Below are 15,482 nucleotides of genomic sequence, written 5' to 3' on the forward strand. Positions count from 1 at the left end.
AGCCTCTTATTAGCTAATTCTCACAGGTTGCTTTAATCCATATTTAGTAATGTGTGTAGCACCACAAGGTGGTGGCTTACCGAGAAAGATTCAGCATGTATGAGCTGGCGGCTGGCTCCATGGCGTCTACCTTAGAGAGGAGAGGCATAGCGATGGACTAACCTCCCTTCTTCCCAGCATTCTGTTCTGTCTACTCCACCTATCTAAATCCTGCCCTATCAAAAAGCCAAGGTAGTTTCTTTATTAACCAATGAGAGTCCTCCATCACTACCTTGTGGATATCTTGCCATGATGGTCATTGTTGTAGTTAACAAGGGTCACAGTTGGGTAGGATTGTTAAATGCTTCCTTTCCTTAACAGCTTGTGCAGCATTTTCTGGTGGTATGGCTACATAAACAGGGCTGGAACAGCAGCAGTATCAACTGACATGCTAATGTAGAAGGGGGAGATTTCATGGGGTCCTACTCCTAGAGGCAGAATTACAGGGAACTAATTACTACTCAGAGAGGAAGAATTAGCTCTTTTCATGGACGAACCCCCTAATCAGTTATCCATACAAAGTGGTCAGCCCTGAAACCATATACACACAAACAACCCAAACAGACTAATCAGGTTATATTTATGTATTTGTGCATACATATGTGTGTACACATGTGTATATAAATTTGTAACAGCAATAAGAAAGTGAGGTTATTAATTTGAGAGTAATGGGATGAAGTTGGAGGGAGGGGACTTGAAAGGGGCTGTAGGGAGGAAAGGGAAAGGAAAAGTGATGTAATTATATTTTAATTAAAGATGTATTAAAAACACCCACCCAAAATTTCATAGTGATATCTAATACCTTGTATGGTAATTTATACTTGATCTTAGCCAAAAGGTTGAGAAGAAATTGTATGGTAATTTATAAAATAAAAAATAAATAAATAATATAAATACCTGTCAGCTGTTGGTGACGATATCGATGTGTAAAATAGTGGCCCCCAACAAGTGCCACTGGACCTGTGGTTTCTGAACAGAACGTGGGAAGATGACTAAGGAACTCCAGTGATTGGACACTGTGGAAACCCCCATCCACGAAATGTCAGCCTTGGTAGTGTTGGTCAGAAAGATACCAAAAGAGGCTTATGTTCTCCAGGACCTTTTATTGTGGAAAAGGTAACACGAACAGAAGGTTTCGAAGGCTGAGAGCATTGCAGAGTCGGTTTTCAGCTCTCTTGTCCTCCCCCGTTAACAGGCACAGTAATGTTAAGCAAAAGAGGCACAGATTGAAGACCCAGTGACTGTTAGCTTAGGAACAAATTCCAAATACAGGCACTAAACAGATTTGCAGGGACTGTGGGAAGCAAAACACAACTTCATAAGAATGTTTTTTTTTTTTTTTTCCAGAGAAGGTTTACTATATAAAATTGTCCCAGTGATTCTTTATGCCTGATATGGTTGAGGAGCATAAGCTGGTACTCTCTCATATATTGCAGGATCTGGGAAAGGCTGTTGCGTCAAGGGGTTGGCCACATGCACGGTTGGAACAGCCAGGGCAGACTAGAATGGATAAGGAAAAACAAGCAGCGTTATGAGCACAGTGCCTTCGTTCGCCTCTGTCTCAGCAGAGACAGAGAGCTCTGTAGGCAGCCCACACTCGAGCCTGCTTTCTGCATCAGGGATTCAGGTTATTTTTACAAAGAAGACTCAACTTACCCTTTTGCCATGGAGTAGGGTTTGGTAGGCAAAGTAGACCATAGCACATGCTATACTGAACTCCAACACGGAAAATATTGCCAGCACGCCTACAATTCCTGTCCCAGAAATCTGAAATAAGAAAAACATAGAATGTTAGACTGAACGGGAGGGTCTCATACAGACTTCAGAAATACCTGACTCATCAAAAGTGCTATCTCCTTCATGTTCAACTCTGTGATATTTTCCATAACAACAAGGAGGCCATTACAAAGAAGAAAAAAACCCACATACTTATTTCCTAATATTCCTAAACAGTCTACTTGCTGAGAGGAAAAGTCTTCTGGATAACAAAATTAATTTGTATTTCTCTGAAATAAGCATTTGATGACAATAAGGAAATATCCAGAGGGAGTTGATTGCACATGAGCAGACATATTCCTCTGTTTCCATCCTACAAAAGCCACTTCACACTTTGATACCTTATCTATGCAGAATTATGAAGTGCTGAAAAAGGAATTCTGCAAATATTTTGTAGCTGTCACGCTCTACCCGTCGCTCCTGTGATGGCCACGGGGTTCGTCTTTCTGACATTATCTATCTGCAAATGTAATTTTCTCACCTTGTATCTTAGTGATCCATTCCTAGGAGTAGGGTTAGAAATACAGAGAATTTTCTCAACAGAGCTCTGTATAATAAATAGGAGATGGTAGATATACTCTGGCATTGAGGAAAGATCAGTCATTGTGGTCCATGGCAGAATACTCACCACCATCCAGTAGTTCTGATAATAGTAGCCGTTGGTGCTCAGATCCCACACAAACAGAATCACTCCAACAGAGGCAAAGATAACACTAATAACGTTCGTTGCCAGGGTGCTTTTCAACTGTTGGAGGCAGTAAGAACAGAAAACCATATAGAAGACAGGTGACTTTAAAGGGAGTGGGAGTTTAGCCGAATTAATGGTTCCTAATTCTTGACATCTATTTTAGTTTTCATTGTGCTGAGGGATGAACTCAAGGTCTGGTGCACCCTGAGCAAGTGCTCTACACTGAGTGTGTCCCTAGCATGAAAGAGCATTTGTGAGATCCACAACTGGACAGAGAGTGAGACTTTGGAACGCTCAAGTCTACATGAGATGTCTTCATCAAAACCTTCCTCTCAGGGGTAGGGATCTAGGGGGAAGATTTTGTTATTTTGTTCCTGATACCTACCTACCTACCTACCTTCCGTCCTTCCTTCCTTTCTTTTTTTTTTTTTATGAAAGAGAAAGAACATGAAGTTGAATGAGTAGGAAGGTTGGGAAGATCTGGGAGGATTTGGGGGGGAGAATATGCTTAGATATATTGTATAAAAAATGAAAGTAAAAATTAAAAAGCATCTAGGTGTTGTGGTGCACACTTTTAATCACAGCACCTGGGAGTCAGAGACAGGTGACTCTCTGTGAGTTCAAGGCCAGCCTAGTCTACAGAGTGAGTTCCAGGACAGTGAGGGTTATTATAGAGAGAAACACTGTCTCAATAAAAATAAAAATAAAAAGCAACTCTGCTTTGTAAAAACAATGAGAGGACAAACAAGATTCTTATTTTTTTGAGATTTATTTATTTATTTTTAATTTGTAGGTGTTTGCCTGCAGTGCCCAAGGAAGCCAGGAGAGACCATGGTATCCCCTGGAACTGGAGTTACGGAGATTATGAGTCAGTGGGTGAGTGCTGGGAATGAAACACGGGCCCTCTAGAGGAGTGGTCAAGTCAGTGACCTTAACTTCTGAGCTATTTCTCCAGTCACAAGAGCAAACTTTTAATGGGCATTATTCTCCAATAGGTATTTTGTTCTATATTTAAAATGATATCACTTTTAACGCTTACAGCTTTCACACAGGAGATAGTCCCAGTATTAGCTTTACACATCCCTATCTAGTTGCACCGTCCCCAAAGACAGACTCTTTCTATACAACCTCTGAGGGGCAGGGCCCTATACGGATAAGGATGCTCTGCTTTGTTTTTGGATTACAGTAGATATGACTAATCAGAGCTAGGCTGGTTCTACCTCTAGCTTGATCCATTATTTTATCTGGAGTGCACAGACGCAATGATTCCATGTTCCCATCTCCCCTATCTTTGTTCTTGCACAAAGCTTCATATAATCTTGAAACCACTTCTGTTCTAGGTTTAGGGGAAAATGTCTCTCCCCTCGTTTGCCATTAAGCCAGGAAATCGCAACAAGGGGCATGCTGTGGCTTGAGACAACTGAGTCCCCATTTCTGTGGACATTTCTGTGCGCTCTTATCCTTTGAACCAGATGTTTTCAATGGCAGTTTAAAGAACTGACAACAGAGACAATCTGAGTAAGAATAGGAATTACACACCAGTGAAAAGTGAAATACAAGACAAAGCCGAGAAATGGCCGTGAATACCCGGGGCTTTGTTATTGAAGGGCATGTTTTGGTTCCTAGTTTCTTCCTTGGTTTTACCTGAATGTCATGTGACCCAACAGAACCAGGGAGCCATAGGGCTAAAGTTTAAACAACACTTACCTATACTAATGCCTACTCTTGTGCTTTCCAGAGACTGGATGTGGCGCTCTGCCTTTCTGGGTGGCAAACTGAGCACCAGCACAGGCATTACCCAGGCAGCTGGCAGAAATTTTGAGAACGAGCTTCCATCCCCACTCTTTGAATCTACCCTCTCAAGTTGTAGTAAATCAAACCAGTCTTTAAAAGGATTTAAAGGTAGACTGTTTTCTAACTTACCAGAGAAGGGGAGGGTTTCTTGAATGCCGATACAGAGAGTGAGCCAGAAGCAATGAACTGTAGAAACAGACAGATTCATGACTGGTAGGTTCTCTGCTATGCCTGGGACTGTCTCCTTAGACAGGAGGCTGCTCTAGCTGCCTATGTTTCATTTCCCTCACACACCGCTCAGTTATTTTAAGATTCACTTTGGGGATACATCTCTGATTCCCCTCCCTGTTTTCTTGCATGTAAAGAACTGTTACAGATGGCTCTGAGTTTGCATGGATGATTGCGCCTCCTGCTCAGCCTCATCTTGTCCTCAACCTCATCTTGTCAATGGCCTATTTTTGCCATGTTTCCGATCACTCCCTCTCAAGACTCTCCATCCAGCATATTGGTTCTTGATCTGCACTTGCATTTACAGTGAGTTTAAGTTGTCGGTCAGTAGTGGGAGTGACAGGCTCCCTTTCTCCTGCTCAAGCAGAGCTGGTATTTCTCAAAGTTCTTTAGCCCTCAGACACATCATCTATCAAGAATTAAGGTGTGAACAGACTGTAAGGGAAGAGATGTCCAACAATCTACTCACAGAGAGTCCACCCCAGAATGGATATCCACCAATAAAAGCAACAGAGCAAAATGCCCAAGACATATGGTAATTGATGCTCAGCAACCCAAGAACAATTCCAAAACCAATATGCATCAATCCAGTTATGATATGGACTGCCTGAAAAGGAAAACAAAGAGGTATTTTAAAATGATTTCTTTATTTCTAGTCCATGAAACTCCTGTCTATTTACTGTCCATCTTGCCGGAATCTCTGCGAACTCACCCAGTGAATGATTTGATGTATACTGAAATAACGGGGGAGAAAGGGCCTCAAGTCAAACCCTTGTTTGGCATCCTTAGCTGTAAGGGAAATGCACATCAAAACGACTCTGAGATTTCATCTTACACTTATCAGAATGGATAAGATCAAAAACACAAGTGACAGCTCATGCTGGTGAGGATGTGGAGTAAGAGGAAGACTCTTCTGTTGCTGGTGGGAGTGCAAACATGAACAGATGCTTTGGAAATCAATGTGGCAGTTTCTCAGAAAACTGAGAATTGACCTGCTTCAGGACCCAGTTATACTGCTCCTGGGCATATACTCAAAGGACGCTCTACTATACCATGAGGACACCTGCTCAACTATGGTTATTGCATCTTTATTTGTAATGGGCAGAACCAAAGAGCAGATAAAGAAACTGGTAGACTTACACAATGGAGTATCACTCAGCTGTGAAAATGATGATATCCTGAAATTTGCTGGCAAATGGATAGAAGTAGAAAAGATCATCCTGGGTGGGGTAACCCAGACCCAGAAAGACAAATATGGTATGCAGTCACTCATTGGTGAATATTAACTGTAAAGAATAACCATGCTACAATCCATAGACCCCAAAAGCTAAGTAACAAGGAGGGTTCAAGAGAGGATACATGCATCTCACTGTGAAGGGGGAATAGAATAGACATCACAGATTAATGGGTAATAGTGCGTGTCTGGATGGGGAGGGGTGGGCATTGGAACAGGAGGTATCAGGAGGGAAGAGGATGGAGGGAGGGAGGGAGGGAGGAAGGGAGAGAGAGAGAGAGAGAGAGAGAGAGAGAGAGAGAGAGAGAGAGAGTACTGGTAAAAACAGCTGGAACCAGGGGAATCTCTAGGATTAACCAGAAACCTAGCACAGTGGAAACTCCCAGGAATCTTTGAGGGTAACCCTAGCTAAGACTCTTAGCAATGGGGGATACGGATTCTGAATAGCCATCTCCTGTAACCAGGCAAGACTTCCAGTGGAAGGTTTGGGACCCCAACTTACCCACACAATCTTTGGTTTACAATCTGTGCTGCCTACAAGACATGCTGGGGTAAAGGTGATGTAGAAATTATGGAAATGGCTAACCAATGACTGATCTAGCTTGAGACTCATATCATGGGAGGGAGCCCACCCCTGACACTGCCTAGAGAGTCAGGACCCAGGGGCTGGACAGCCCAGAGACCAGGATATAACTAAACATGACTGGCAAAAAAGGTCAATGAAATGATTTTTAATGATATTCTGCTATACTCATAGATCCTGTTGTCATCAGAGAAGCTTCACCCAGCAACAGATGGAAACAGGTATAGAACCTCACACCCAAACATTCAGCAAACCTCGGGGAATCACATGGAAGGGGAGGAAGTACTATGAGAGCCAGAGGGACCAAGGACCAGAAAACCACAGAATCAACTAACCTGGGCTTGTAGGGCCTCGCAGGGACTGAACTGGCAGCAAGAGAGTTTTCAGGGGACTGATTTGGGCCCTTTCTACATATGTTACAGTTGTATAGCTTGTTCTTCTTGTGGGACTCTTTAAAAGTGAGAAGGGTTGTATATGCCTCTGTTACCTGCTTTTGGGACCTTTTCCTCCTACTTGGTTGCTGTAGTAGGAGAGGAAGTGCCTAATCTTATTGTGATTTGATATACCATGGCTGGCTAATATACAAGGGAGGCCTGCCCTTTTCTGAAGAGAAAGAAGAGAAAGGGGGAGAGTTGGATGGGGTAGAGATTGAAGAGAGGGACTAGGAGGCAGAGAGAGGGGAAACTGCAATTGGTCTGGAAATTGACTAGTTAACTAACTAATTAAAGAAATAAACCCCGTTTGAGGGGTCAGTGAGATGGCTCAGTGGGTCAGGAATTTGTTGTCTCATCAGATGACCAGAGTGTGATACCTAGACCCCATGTGGTGGGAAGAACTGTGTAAACAGAGACTGCACATTCATTTCCCAGCTGCCCAGACTCGAATAATCACACAGAAACTATATTAATTACAACATTGCTTGGCCTATTAGCTCAGGCGTCTTATTTACTATATATCTTAGATTAACCCATTTCTATTAATCTATGTATCATGAGGTTGTGGCCTATGGGTAGGGTCTGGCATCTTTTTCCTTCAGCAGTTATTTGGTATCTTCCTGACTCCACCTACTCTCTCTATATATCCCTCCCAGCCTGGCTATATTTTGCCCTGCCATAGGCCAAAACAGCTTCGTTAACCAATGGTAATGACGCATATTCATAGCCTACAGAGGGGAATCCCACATCATCTCCCCTTTTCTGTTTAAATAAAAGGAAGGTTTTAACTTTACCATAGTAAAATTACATATAACAAAACAGGCATCAAGCAAGAATTACAGTTACAATTTTAGTCTATTTGTACCTGGCATAATTAAAGAAAATATTCTACCATCTATTTTATCTTTGTGAGTCTAAAGTTTAATAACTAACTTATCTTTGTCATAACTGAAGAAAACTATAACTATCTAATCTTCAACTCCATCAAAAACTCCAGGAATGATATAATATTACCTAAGTTAACAGGAAATGCATTGTAAGCAACTTCCAAAATTCTAGAACTGACAGAAACATCACGCTGCCTGGACAGTCACTCAGAGTTCTTCTGTACCATTGGGGCATCCATCTTCAGCCTACAGCCCATAGTATCCAGCAGACTTTTCCATGAAGCAGGGAATGTGAAGATCTGTTCTGCCTTGTGATGCCAAAATTTTATCAGTTGCTTCCTTCTGTGTCCTGCAGAATGTCTGGCAGTTTTGTCTACAAAGCAGGAAGGATCATCCCATCTTTTGGAAAGTTTAGCAGTCATGTGGGTCCTGCATGTCCAGTTTATACAGCATACCATTAACCAGTCCAGGTAAGAACAGTTTTGTGCTTAAATGGCTAACCTTGTCCCATTGAAGGCAAATTCCACAACGAGTTTCTTCAGTACCCACTAACCTCTCTGAAATAATTGGTACTGCCAGAAGTAGACCTGTCTCATTGTTGAGAAAAATCTAAGTTCTTAAAACATTTTAAATGCCATATTCTGTAAGTCTTTGAAAAGTTTGAAGAATATCTATCTAAGTGAAATATATCTCTATATATCTAGAAAACCTAACTAACATAACTATAAGTTTGACTATTCTAAATGGCTATCTATTAATCTGTATTTTTAATTATGCATTATATTTTTAAATGAACTGCACAAACACAATACTTTAAACAAGAGCAGAAATATATATGCACAGTGAAACAAATTGACCTTAAATTTATATCAGTAGAACAAAGTCCATACCAATGTATCCATCCCTATACATTGTATGTCCCTTATTTTTTTCTTTTAGAAATTGACTGTGACCATTAATCACTTATAATTAACCTCATTTAAATGAAAATAAACATTTATAAACAATCATTTTGGGAATTTGGGTGTAGTTTTTCCCAAACCACTTTCGGCTATTTGTTGGGAAAAGTAATTTTAGGGTTCATGGAGACCTTTTGGGGGACTTTTTTTCATAAAATCACATTAGCCTAGACGAAATCCACAGGTTCTCATCTTCTGTGGAAAGGAAAACAGAACCTCTTTTCTAAAGCAACATATTCTTAGACCCAAATTTTGAAGTCAGGATATCTTTATGTTGGTTTAACTTAGCAGCCCCCAGAATCAAATATCCCTCTGCAGTCAAAAAATTAAAAGAAAACACAGTAATATGCATAATCCAGACTCTCTTTGTATATTCTGCCTTTACATGGCTTATTTTTCTTTACTCTTTTAATATATGACTGTCTGTACTCTTTTATATTACTTTTACTCTCTATTTAAAACTATTTTTTTCTATAACTGTGTATACTCTTTTTCCTCTCTCTCCCAAGCATTCATACATTTAAAAAATACAGTGTGTCTCGTTTAGAGATTTTTTATGTCTGAATCTGTCTTTATTGTGTATCTTTAATCAATTTCTGACCAGGAGTGCCTTTTTATAAAACGCTAAGTGGCCATGGCTAGGATCAACTCTGTGGCCTTGTCTGTTTGCTCCTCCCCATTCAACGTGGTGGGGGTATGCTCGCTGCTTGAGCTCCAGGGGTGCAGCTGGTCTGTGTCGTCATTAAGCAACTAGCACGCTGCTCATAAACCCCATTTCAGTTTAGAACCTCCTGAAAGAGCCATAGCTGTCTGTGCAACTAGCACAGACCAGGAAGCCTTCTTAAAGAAGCTGTGCAGTTTTTGCTGCCACCACGAGTCAGGAAGCCTTCTCTTAAAGGAACTGTGCCTCTGTTTCCTTCTAGCAAACAGAGCCCACCCAAGAAAATGCTGTTACCAAGAAGCCGTGCTTAACTCGGTTCTTTTTTTTTCTTTGGGTTTTTCGAGATAGGGTTTCTCTGTGGCTTTGGAGCCTATCCTGGAACTAGCTCTTCTAGACCAGGCTGGACTTGAACTCACAGAGATCTGCCTGCCTCTGCCTCCCAAGTGCTGGGATTAAAGGTGTGCACCACCACCACCCAGCTAACTCTGTTATTTTGTGTCTACCTAAGCTCTCTCAGGTTTTATGTGGATATAGTTGCTTCACGTTGGCATGCAATTTTGTAAACCGAGACTGCTTGTTCGTTTCTTGCTTCCCAGACCCAAATAATCACATAGAAACTGTATTAGTTGAAACACTGCATGGCCTATTAGATCAGGCTTCTTATTAACTAACTTTTACATCTTAGATTAACCCATTTCTATTCATCTATATACCACCACGAAGCTGTGGCCTACCAGTAAGGTCTGGTGTCTTTCTCCTTCCACAGCTACATGGCGTCTCCTTGACTCGGCCTACTCTCTTTATATATCCCTTCCAGCCTGGCTATATTCTGCCCTGACATAGGCCAAAGCAGCTTTATTCATTAACCAATGGTCATGAAACATATTCATAGCATACAGAGGGGAATCCCACATCAGAACCTCCATATATGTGCTCGCACACACACACACACACACACACACACACACACACACACACTAAACATTTTTAAAAAGCACCTTGTTTGATTTCCGAATGGTCTGCAGAGAAGTCTTTAGAAAATGTGAGTCCTAAAGAATCTCCTAGTGTCCTCTGTGAATCTATTAGTTTGTAAAGAATGCTGTGACTGGGGTGACAGTGACTGTCTTGCAGAAGTAGCACGATTTCCTGCCCAGGTAGTGCTAGTCACGAGAAAAGGATGAAGTAGAGATGAAGTCACTCCTAGAGTAACAATCATACACCTGACAATGCTCTTAACATCTTGCTTGTCACTCTACCAACAACTAGGTGGAGATGCAAAACCATAAGAAATCAAGTGCCCAAGGGCACACAGTTATGAAGGGGTAGATGCCCAGAATGAATGGCAGTGGACTGACTCCAAAACACATTTGGAATCTGTCCTTTCAGGCTTAGCTTGGTTCCACCCATTCTGGGTTGTCGTAGTCATTATGCTAGTCAAATGAACCTTTTCTTTGTAAATTCCTCTTATTTTAAGATATAAAACACATGGCATCATTTGCTTTTATGTTTTTCATATTTTTAATTTTAAAAGTTATTCTTATTTTCTATGTCTGAATGTTTTTCTTGTATGCATGTCTGTGCATCATCTGTATGCCTGGTGGTGCTCCAGGATGCCTGAGGAGTGGGGTCTGATCCCCTGGACCCGTGGTTACAAACAACTGTGAGCCACCAAGGGGTGCTAGGAATGGAACTGAGTCCTCTGCAGGAGCAACCAGTGATCTTAACCCCAGCACCATTGTTCTAGTCCTTGTACTGTTTGTTTTTAAAATGCTGATATGCAACTTTTCTCATACCAGGTGAGAAGAATTTCACCAATGATAAGGGATAAACCTTTTACTTTCTTATCACTCTTTTTTGGTAAACATAGTTTTCTGAGAAGCAACAGCTGCTGTATTGATCGAAAGCTCAGTGACATATCCATAGTCCATTTCTTCTCAAGTTTATGCTTGATCTTATCTGTCCAGGAAGACTAGGGCCACAGAAATTTCTGCATTTATTTTCTTAATGAATAGTAATGAATAAAATGAAATTGAATTAAAAGAAATCAATTTCATAAATATGCTAAAATAATAATACATTGTTGAAATGCACTGAGACTTGTGAAAGCCATGAACCTTCCCTCTGAACAAGTCTTCTTGCACATCCACATATGTTCAACATCCTTTAGACACAGCTTCTGAGAGCTGGTGACCCGTTTTAGCCAATGCTACATCTCAGACTGGAAACTCCTGCATCTGACTTCAGATTTGTTTCCGCAAGTCATTCTCTATGAGCACAATCTGGGAGCAGACTTCCCGTCTTTGCTGTCATCGCGATGAAGGGCAGTTACAGCTTTCATCCCTATTGACCCTTCTTTCTGCCCATATAACCCTGGCTCTACACTTCATTGATTAAAATTACCTACCGCCCCAACCATTTAAACATTCAACTTGTTCTGTGTTTGGTGATTGTCCCAGTTGATTTCATCCCCAGTTTCCTGTGTTGCTGTGACAAAATATCATAGGCAAAAAGTAATTTAGATTAGGTTTATTTTCAGCTCACAATCCCAGGTTATAGTCCATCACTGTAGAGAAGTCAAGGCAGATACTTCAAAGAGCCAATCATATCACATGAGATAGAAATGTATGCATACCTGCTTGTTTGTTCATGCTTATATTGCCCAGGAATCCCTGCCTGGGGAATGGTGTCGCCCATGGTGGGCTGGGTTCCCCCATATCAATGAACTTAATTAAGAAAAAGCCTCGAAGACACACCTCTGGGCAACACAATGCAGAAGATCCTTCATGGAGTCTCTATTCTCAGGTGATTTTAGGCTGTGCCAAGTTGACAGTTAAAGCTAACCATCACAGAGGTTTTGAGCAAAGGGGGCCAAATATTCTACCCCTACCATCTGTGGTCCTCAAAGTATTGTGGTAACTTGGGGTGTAGCTTCACAGTCTTCGTGGAGAGGACCCAGCTTCTGCTAACTGTGTTTATTTTATTTTATTTTTAGCAGAACTTCACCTTTTCTTTAAATATATTTTGATTGCATATGTTTTTTTTTTTTTTTTTTTTTTTTTTGCCAGGAGGAATGCTTCAAGTGGATCTTTATTCCACATAGTAAAAGTCATCTGTCTGCTCCAGATGTACCACCAGGTTTGCCCCCACCTCCCCTTTGGCCTCCTTCCAGCTGTTCCTTCCTTTGTGCAGTCTGCTCTATTTTATTGGCCTCCTCCTGTTCATCAGATACCCTACACGCAATCTTCTTCTAAAGCCTTTACACTGGTCATTTTTTCTTGTCCTGATATCTGTTTGGCTCACTCTGAACTTCATGCCTTTGGAGTGCCCGTCTTGATCAACTTCAAGTTTCTACCCATTCACTGCTGCTTCTTCTTCTCCCTCTTACACTCTATATGTTACTTACTTAATTTTTGTTAGCATATAATATACTAGGATTTGTTATGACATTTTCAAATGAAATTATTGAAATTATTGATATTTTCTTTCTCCTCTCCTCTCATGCACCCTCTTCATACCCTTCCGCTCCCACAAGCCTCCCTTCTGCTTTCATGTTACATGTGTCCCATTGCCCATCCCCTTTCCTCAGCACCTCTTTCTCTTTCTCACACACACTGCCACCCCCCCCCCCCCCAACAGTAAAAGACAGGACATGCATATGAGAGAGAACACAAGATTTTTGTCTTTCTTAGTCTGGGTTGCCTCAGTCGATATTGATATATTATTTTTTCACCTTCTCCCACACTCTCTAGATTGCATCCTTATTATGTGTGCAGCCTGATTTCCCCAGCTTGGCCATAGGTCCCCTGAAGGCAGAGGCTGTTCCTGCTTTGTACTCCCAGATATTTTCAGCAACTGTGTGAATTGGCTTTGTGAGCTCTGCGTTTGCAGGGAATGTACTCCACTTGGCAGGGCAAGATCCAAGGAGCCACCTTCCCAGTGTAGAATAGCTGCTGGACTGGAGGGTGGAGTACTGTTTATTTTTACTTGCATGAAACACCGTGAGTTGACTAAATTACCAGAAGGCACTAGCTGGTAAGATGGCTAGAAGAATTCAAATACACAGTGGGCACCTGTTGTCTACTGACTCCCGCAGCCAAGATTTTGGAGCTGTACACAGAAGAGACATGACACATTGCCGGGAGTGTGTGAAGAGGTATGGGAAAAGCTAACAAATGGTGGTGACTTCTGGGTAAGCGTGTGGAGTCTTTACTACAAGTCAGGCCTGCTTTCCAATGCTGATGGAAACAAGATTGTGGGTGTCCAGTTCAAATCAACTTTTGTGAAGTAAAGCAACAAAGACGTAAATTTCCAAGGTTTTTTTTTTTTCCCACATTCTGCTTTCTCCAGACTGTTTGCTAGTAGCTCTATTCCCTTTAAGACCGTTTTCAATGATCTCTTTAAAGTTAATTCATCTTTATGGGAATATACATGTGTAACCAATCCAGCGACAGAGGTGAGGTTGTCTAAAAAGACTTTCACAGCAGTGAGATCAAGCGAGAAGTAGTTGGGCTCCTGTGACATCAGGATTACAGGATCTTCCTGCTAGGAAGAGTCTTCTGTCAACTGTTAGACTCACTACTGAATCTAAAATAAATTAACCCAGAGTAACTCATACACAGATTGAGCTTTTCTTTCAGGGAGAGACACAGTTAGCAGAACAATCTTGCAATATTTCTGCTCATTTGACAATATGCTATTGTAACCGACAGATGCACGAAAACCTTGCAAATGAAACATTAAAACTCTAGTGCAAATACACTCACCCCAAGAGCTATTGCTGCGTCTTTGCAAATGAAACATTAAAACTCTAGTGGCAAATACACTTACCCCAAGAGCTATTGCTGCGTCTTTAAATTTGGGGTTAGTTGTTATTGTTCCTGGAGCTGGATGCCTCGTTGGCACATTTTCCAGACCGAGCTGATGGGTAGTGAGGATTCCCGGAGATGTAATGTAAGAAAGTTGCCCAGTCTGTACTTGGTTTCCTATGTTTAGAAAACCCAGAGGTGGTTGAGGATGAAGAGCCATGGAACTTGTTGGTGGGTAAGGATTGGGAATGGTGACATGCGTTCCAGGGTAGGTAGTTGTCTGGGAAGACGTCATTATGTCCTAAGCAGCAGAAAACATACAGAAGTAACACATTTACCAAGATAAGAAATGAAAGGACACCTTGTCAAGTGTCAGTTTTCTATGCAAATCGGAGAGAGCAAGTGAGTAGATACTGGCTAGTGACAAGCAATAAAAATATGATTCTCATTTGACTTTGGAATCCCATATATCCTGGGCCTCAAAAGAAGTAAAGGAGGGATGATGGGAATACATTTCGTTTTCAGTTCTTCATACTGAGTTTCACAGTGTGTTCATTTACATGTGCATGTACACTTGCATGTGTGTTTATCTGAGTTCATTGCTTTTGAAGGGCATCAAAAGGCAAGGAGGACTGAAGTGTCAGGACTCTGAACACATGGTCTGAACAGATGCCCCTATTAAAATGCCAGTGGTTTGATACACCAGTAGGTTGGTTATATAATTTATACTTTGACAAAGGGTAAAGACATTCCTCCTCCAGGGCTCTTTGACATCTGTGAATACAAGAAGATGGCTTGCAGAAAAGATCTCAAAAATAAATCCAAGGATACTGAACACAATGTTTTGGTATGCAGTTTTCTTCTTCTTTCTTTAAGGATTGCTAGTGACTTTTGTCCACATTTAATCATGGACATTTACTTCGATCAAAGTTTCGTTGGACACATTTGTATTGGAATTTAAAATAGTTCCACACTAGCCCAGAATGGGGTATAATAAAGGTGTATTTATTTAGGTGTAAACTCACAGAAAAAGTAGTGATCAGCAGTCCTGGAACCGAATCCAGCAGCCAAGGGGTTTGTGCACACCCCTACATCTGCTGATATAGTACCTGAGACCACCTCCAAAGTGGACTAGCATCCCAAAGGCCATTGGCTGAAGGAGGTCCCACAGTACCTCCCCCTTTTGTCTAAATTAGAGAGTTCCAAACCCAATACAAAACTATATACAATAAGAACAAATACCAAGTATAAAAATTAGAATTCCAACCAGCACAAACAATATCAATGAAGAAACATATGCTAAATGTTTCAATAGTTATTCTATCCTAAGGATTCTAAGTCTTATGTTAGAAATGGCTTGGCTAAGTCATGAGACAAAAGTAACTACAACTATC

General features: G+C 41.3%; 1 protein-coding gene across 1 annotated transcript; it reads right to left on the reverse strand.

The window, feature by feature from the left end:
• Positions 1-1,422: 1,422 nt before the first annotated feature.
• Positions 1,423-14,383, reverse strand: Ms4a12 (membrane spanning 4-domains A12). The gene is made up of 6 exons (XM_038314953.1): positions 14,111-14,383; positions 4,995-5,132; positions 4,427-4,483; positions 2,444-2,560; positions 1,696-1,806; positions 1,423-1,539 (listed from the first exon to the last, which is right to left on the reverse strand). The coding sequence occupies exons 1-6, from the start codon at positions 14,381-14,383 to the stop codon at positions 1,423-1,425; spliced, it is 813 nt and encodes a 270-aa protein (XP_038170881.1).
• Positions 14,384-15,482: the final 1,099 nt, after the last annotated feature.

This window comes from Arvicola amphibius, chromosome 1 (assembly GCF_903992535.2).
Source record: "Arvicola amphibius chromosome 1, mArvAmp1.2, whole genome shotgun sequence".
Classification (NCBI taxonomy): Eukaryota; Metazoa; Chordata; class Mammalia; order Rodentia; family Cricetidae; genus Arvicola; species Arvicola amphibius.